The sequence below is a fragment of the Antechinus flavipes genome, chromosome 4 (assembly GCF_016432865.1).
Source record: "Antechinus flavipes isolate AdamAnt ecotype Samford, QLD, Australia chromosome 4, AdamAnt_v2, whole genome shotgun sequence".
NCBI classification, from domain to species: domain Eukaryota; kingdom Metazoa; phylum Chordata; class Mammalia; order Dasyuromorphia; family Dasyuridae; genus Antechinus; species Antechinus flavipes.
In genome coordinates, this window is record NC_067401.1 from 205580149 (window position 1) to 205586096 (window position 5948).

The 5948-nt window shown below is 44.5% G+C and overlaps 1 protein-coding gene across 1 annotated transcript; it reads right to left on the reverse strand.

Moving 5' to 3' along the window:
- Nucleotides 1-570: 570 nt before the first annotated feature.
- C4H6orf226 (chromosome 4 C6orf226 homolog) lies at nucleotides 571-2084 on the reverse strand. The gene has a single exon (XM_051996979.1). The coding sequence runs from the start codon at nucleotides 1707-1709 to the stop codon at nucleotides 1227-1229; it is 483 nt and encodes a 160-aa protein (XP_051852939.1). The 5' UTR covers nucleotides 1710-2084; the 3' UTR covers nucleotides 571-1226.
- Between the last annotated feature and the right edge of the window lie 3864 nt (nucleotides 2085-5948).

Consider the following 5948-nt stretch of genomic DNA (forward strand, 5'->3'; position numbering starts at 1 on the left):
TTTGCATTTATGCCATTCTTTTACAGGTGAGGGAAATGAAATATCCACAAGTTATAATTTGACTAGGGTTACATAGCTAAGGAGAGGGTAGTTTTGAAATTATAAGACAAAAAACCTTTGACAATTGTTTCTGAAGTTGGACTGTCATAATATGCCCAGGTAAGTGACAGTTCTGACATCTTGAGGGTTTGCTGGTTAAACTGAAATTTGGAAGATAAACCTCCCAGCTCATCATTTTACAAGGTTTGAACTCTGTAAAACAAGTTTCTTGCCTTAAAGAACTTAAAAGTCTAGCTGAAGAAGATGATGGATATATATATATATATACAAAAAACCAAAAGGCACAGCTAGTGTGGGTGAGGGCCAGGAGTCAGACTCACCTTAAGTTCAAATTTGGTCATAGTAGCTTGTGACCCAGGGTAAGTCAATTCATCCTATTTGCCTCGATTTTTTTATTTGTAAAATGAGCTGAAGAAGGACATGGCAAACCGTTCCAGTATTTTTGCCAAGAAAACCCAAAATCTGATCAGGAAAATTTAAACGAGATTGAAATGAGTGAACAAGAGTGAGTTAAGTATACCATATTTATTTATAATCTACACACATCATAAACTCCCATTTGGAAAGGGAATATTCAAGAGAAACTAAAACTGGATTTTCATATTGTCTAAACTGGTTTTATAACGTTTGGTTCTATGGTTGGTTTGTACTTTCAATAGCTTGAGAACGGTACTGAATACTTAAACAGCGTCAAGAGTGTCAAGTCTCAACTTTGTAAGCATTTTTTTCATTAAGTATTCAAATTCATTCCCTTCTATAACTGTCCTCAAGCTAACAAAGTTTTAGTTTGTCCTCAAAGCAACGGAAACAAAACTTCTGTTCAGGTAACCGGCCTCGTATAAAGTTTGCACGTTTTCCTCAGCATAACAATTTCCTTGTGTGGAGGAAAGTGGCTGGGAAGTGGACTGATTTGCTCTATGTAGGAGTGTCCGAAGCGGCTGAAATCCACTTCTGAGGCAAGTTTACCGCCCTTTGCATTATGCCCCTCCGCTCTCAGAGAGGGTACTCTTTTCCTCCCGAAAGCCTCGCCCCAGTCACAAGGCAAGCTCTCCATGTTTGCTTAAAAAAAGTGGCAGCAGGCGGCGGTATTCGCAAAGGTCTGCCCCCTCTCCCCCCCACAGGTACCGGGAGTTGGGGGGTCCGCCGCCGATCTAGTCTAGCCGGGTCTAGGGCGAGGGCACGGCGGGGCTGGCCGGAAGCCGGGTTTCCCAAGGCTTGGGCCTCCGGGGGATGCGCGATGCGGTGGGCTCCCTGCAGGTGGCCGTAATGTGCAGCTTCTCCAGCCCGGGAATGTCCTGCCCTTGCTGGACCAGCCGCAGAATCTCCGAAAGAGACACGGCACGGGACGGTTCCGGAACCTCCCTCTTCGCCTTGGGCAGCGCCGGGCCCTGGTCCAGGGCGCAGGGGCGAGTCGGTCCCGCCTGCTCAACCTCAGGGCAGCGCGGGTCTTCTGCCCGATCAGCATCTCCGAGGAGGCTAGGGCCACCTTCCTCCTCCCGAGCCGGAGGCCCGGGGACACGGGGCATCACATTATCCACCACAGCAGGGCTGGGGGCCGGGTCCTCTTCTCTTGCAGAGACGGGCCCAGGGTTCTTCGTTCCCATCGGGTCGGGGTCCGGGTTCTCCCCTGCCCTCGGGCTGGGCTGCATTTCCACCTACCCGGAACTGGCTCCCGGGCTTGGTCTGCAGTCAGGAGCGAAGTAGAGGAGAACACAGCCTCGTTATAATAGCAGATAAGCCTCCACCCCGACCCCTCCCGTGCACCAGTGCCGCCTAGAACTGGCCTCTGCAGGAGGGCAAAAGATTTCCCAGAGGAGGCGAGGCAGAGCCGGAGGAGGCGGGAGAGCCCCCACTTCCGATATGGGAGTCCGGAAAAGAACTGGTGACCGGATGTGAGAGAAGAGTCGGGCTTTACCAAGTCAGCCCTGAGTGGGGGAGCACAATCACAGAATCCAACTGTCAAGGTTAGAAATGATTCTAGGATAGCTTTACGGGCCCTACCAAGGCAGCCCGGAAGGGGGAGCACTATCAATCAGATTGTCAAGGAGAGAAATGATTAGATCTTAGGTTTACATAACTTCAGAGATTATCTTTAGGACAACACACTTCCTCACATTTTGCAGATGAACGAACTGAGGTCATTTGCCCAAGGTGACCCAGGTACCGTGTTTTCCCCGATAATAAGACACTGTCATTATTTTTTTGGACAGAAAAACACCAGGGGGCTTATTTTCAGGGGAGGGGTTATTTTAATGAACATTGACCGCAATTTTAATAAACAGGTAAATGTGAACAAAAAAAAGCACCTTTATTCAATAATGATCATGTCATCTTCTTCTACAACATCGTCATAAGTGTCCATACCCTGAATTCCGTCCTGGATGTCTTGTGCCTCTATTTCCTTCAGAAGAAGTGGACCCAATCTGTCATGTCCAGCAATATAGCTCTCTTTAAATGAACATGTCTTGTCCAGGTAACCTGCTTGTAGTGCCTTGGCGACACAGCTGTCGGTAATTTTATCCCATGACTAATTCACACAAGTCACGACTTCTTGCAGACAGGGCTTCACAAAGTTTCCACACTGATTTTTTTCCATTCTATTTTCAATGTAGTCATTGACTTCCATGCGCAAATGGTCCTTGAATGGCTTGTTTATTGCAATATCAAGGGTCTGGAGATAGGCAGTCATTCCTGCAGGAATCATTACTTGATCCATTCTTCTGTCTGCAAGGAAGTTCTTCATTTCTTTAGCGCGGTGAGTGCTGGCTGAGTTCTTCTCTTATCCTCCGTCATGCCCCCTCACTCCCACTTACATACCGGGTTTTTATGTTATCCTACTTCAGCTCTCCTCCGCGGCACTGCTCTCAATGGCGCCAGCAAGCAAATCACTGGGGAAGAACAGGATGACGCGCTCACTGCTGCAGCTCTAATTGGATGCAGCTCGGAGAGCAGCGTGCGTTTCACCGTGGGGGCAGGGAGGGATGGTGCATACAGAGGGTACCGTAATGTAGCGTGTAGCGCAGGGGATCACCTTCACTACAGTAGCAATCTCAAAAGGGCTTATTTTCGGGAGAGGGCTTATTTTAGAGGAATCTTACACAGTAAGGGGAGGGCTTATTATCGGGGAAACACGGTAGTAAGAGTTGTCAGAAACCCAATTTATATCCTCCGACTCCCAAAGCAGAGTACTCTTTCCACTGCACCAGGACAGTAACTTCATATCTGTGCAGCACATTGAAGAGTTTTGTTGTACCGTCAAGTCCAACTCTGACCACATCTGGATTTCCTTGGCAAAGGTACCAAAGTGATCTTGCTGTTTCCTTCTCTGGCTCCTTTTCCAGATGAGGAAACTGTGGCCCAGGGTCGCACAGCCAGGGAGTGTCTGAGACCAAGTTTGACCTCGGGTCTTCCTGATTCCAGGTCCAGCACTTTAACCGCTGTACCGCCTTGCTGCCCCTAGTTAAAGAGTTTAACAATCTGTTCTAACCCTCATATTTTATAGTTGGCAACACTACAGCCCAGAGAGAGGTCTCCACAGAATCACAGTGGGAAGGGACCTTAGCCACCATCTATCCCAGCCTGCATACAAAAGGAATCCTCATCTTTACATAGCTGAGAAGTGTTCATTTGGTCCCTTAAAAACAGCCAAGATCCATCATCTCCTGAAATAAGGCATTCACTTTGGGCCAGCTCTAATTGTGAGGAAGTTTTACTGACATCTAGCCTCTTGGGAACATGCATCCATGCCTCTGGTTTTACTAAAAAATAAAATCAATATAATTTCTCTTTCACATGATAACCCTTTAGATTTTAGAACACAATTCCACAGTCGCTTCCTTCTCCATGAGCACCTCCAGTTCCTTCAGCTTGCTGAAAATTAGCTAGATAGGAAGTAGATGAGCTTGAATTCAAACCCAAGCTGACTCCAAATCTGTTACCTTCAGTGTACCACACTGATTCACAAGATGCATCCCAGTGATTTCTATTTTCTCATTACTTACACATCAGTATTTTAATGGGGAAGATTGGTAAGATTCTTTTAATTGATCACATACTTTAAAAAACACTTCATAAGAGATACCGATATATGTTGGAAGGGATATAGGGAAACTGGGACACTAACACATTGTTGGTGAAGTTGTGAACTTTGCCAGCTTTCTGGAGAGCAATTTGGAACTGTGCCCAAAGGGCTATAAAATTTTGCATACCCTTTGACCAGCAGTGTTTCTACTGGATCAGTATCCCAAAAAGATCATAAAAAAGGGAAAAAGACCCACATGTGCAAAAATGTTTGTAGCAGCCCTTTTTGTAGTAGCAAGGAACTAGAACCTGAGTGGATGCCTGTAATATTCTCCCCTAAAATGTAATGTTCTCTGGGAGCAGGTTTCTTGGGGAGCTTCTGGGAGCAGCCTTCCTTTCAGTTCAGTAATCACAAGTACAGGCAGAGATTAAAGTCCAAATCCTCTATTGTCTCCTTCAAAGTCTTGTCTCTTTTCCTGGGACCCAGTTAGTTTTCTTAGAGGCCTATCTCTCTCCTTGGTTCTGAGAGCTCCTGCTGCTAGTCCTTTGCTTCTGCCAGCTTCAGCCTCCATCCAGCACAAAGGTGGAAGATGGAATGAATCTGTCTCCTCCTCCGAGAGCTTCTAGTGCACTTGTCCTTTCTGGCCCTGACAGCTCCTCCTTATATGTTCCACACTGAGTATATACCAATCATTTTATCACTAGGAAACCATTATTTGTTGTAGGATTAAATCAGTGCTAAACTAGATTTAAATATTGTCTCTTCAATTCCACTTACTTAGCACCTTGTAAGAATCCTAACAGATACCCATCAGTTGGAAAATGGCTCAATAAATTGTGGTATATGAATATTATGGAATGTTATTGTTCTATAAGTAATGACCAGCAGGATGATTTCAGAAAGGCCTGGAGAGATTTACCCGAATTGATGCTGAGGGAAGTGAATAGAATCAAAAGAACATTGTACACAGCAATGATAAGATTATCCGATGATCAATTCTGATGGATGTGGCTCTTTTCAACAGTGAAGTGATTCAGGCTAGTTCCAATAGACTTGTGATGGAAATTGAATGTGAATAATATTTTCACCTTTTTTGTTGTTATTTGCTTGCTTTTTGTACCGCCCCCCCCCCTTTTTTTTTTTTTTGCTGAGGCAATTGGGATTAAGTGACTTGCCCAGGCTCACACAGCTGGGAAGTACTGAGGTCAGATTTGAACTCAGATCCTCCTGACTTCAGGGCTGGTGCTCTATCCACTGCTCCACTTAGCTGCCCCTGTTTTTCCTTTTTGATTTGATTTTTCTTGAGTAGCATGATAAATGTGGAAATATGTATATTAGAATTGCACATGTTTAACATAATTGGATTATTTGCTATTTAGGGGAAGGGGTGGAGGAAAGAGAGAAAAATTTGGAACACAAGGTTTTGCAAGAGTGAATATTGAAAACTATCTGTATATGTTTTGAAAATAAAAAGCTATTATTTAAAAAAATACTTCATAACCTTGGGTTTGGTTTTGTTTTATGATAATTTTGTGGGGTTTTGTTGGATTTTTTTTGGGGGGGGGGTGTTAGGCTGGCAAAACATACATAGTATATCAAGATCACCAGAAGTAGATTCAAGATGGAATACCTATTTTTGTCTCTGAAGACTTCCTAATCTGTGACAAACATGATTTTATATTTGTGTAGTAATTTCCAAACATCTATGGGTTAGATTAGCACAGGGGATGCTCTCATTTTACAGATAAAAAGGCTGAGGCTCAGAAAGAACCTTGTCCGAGTTTGTACAGCTAATAAATGTCAGAACAAGGTTAAATTTAGGTCTCTTCTAGGCAGTAAATAGCACAGTAGATGGAGAGTGAGGTCT

Coding starts and splice junctions, on each gene's coding strand:
- C4H6orf226 (XM_051996979.1), bottom strand. CDS start 1,709: ATGCAGCCCAGCCCGAGGGCAGGGGAGAACCCGGACCCCGACCCGATG.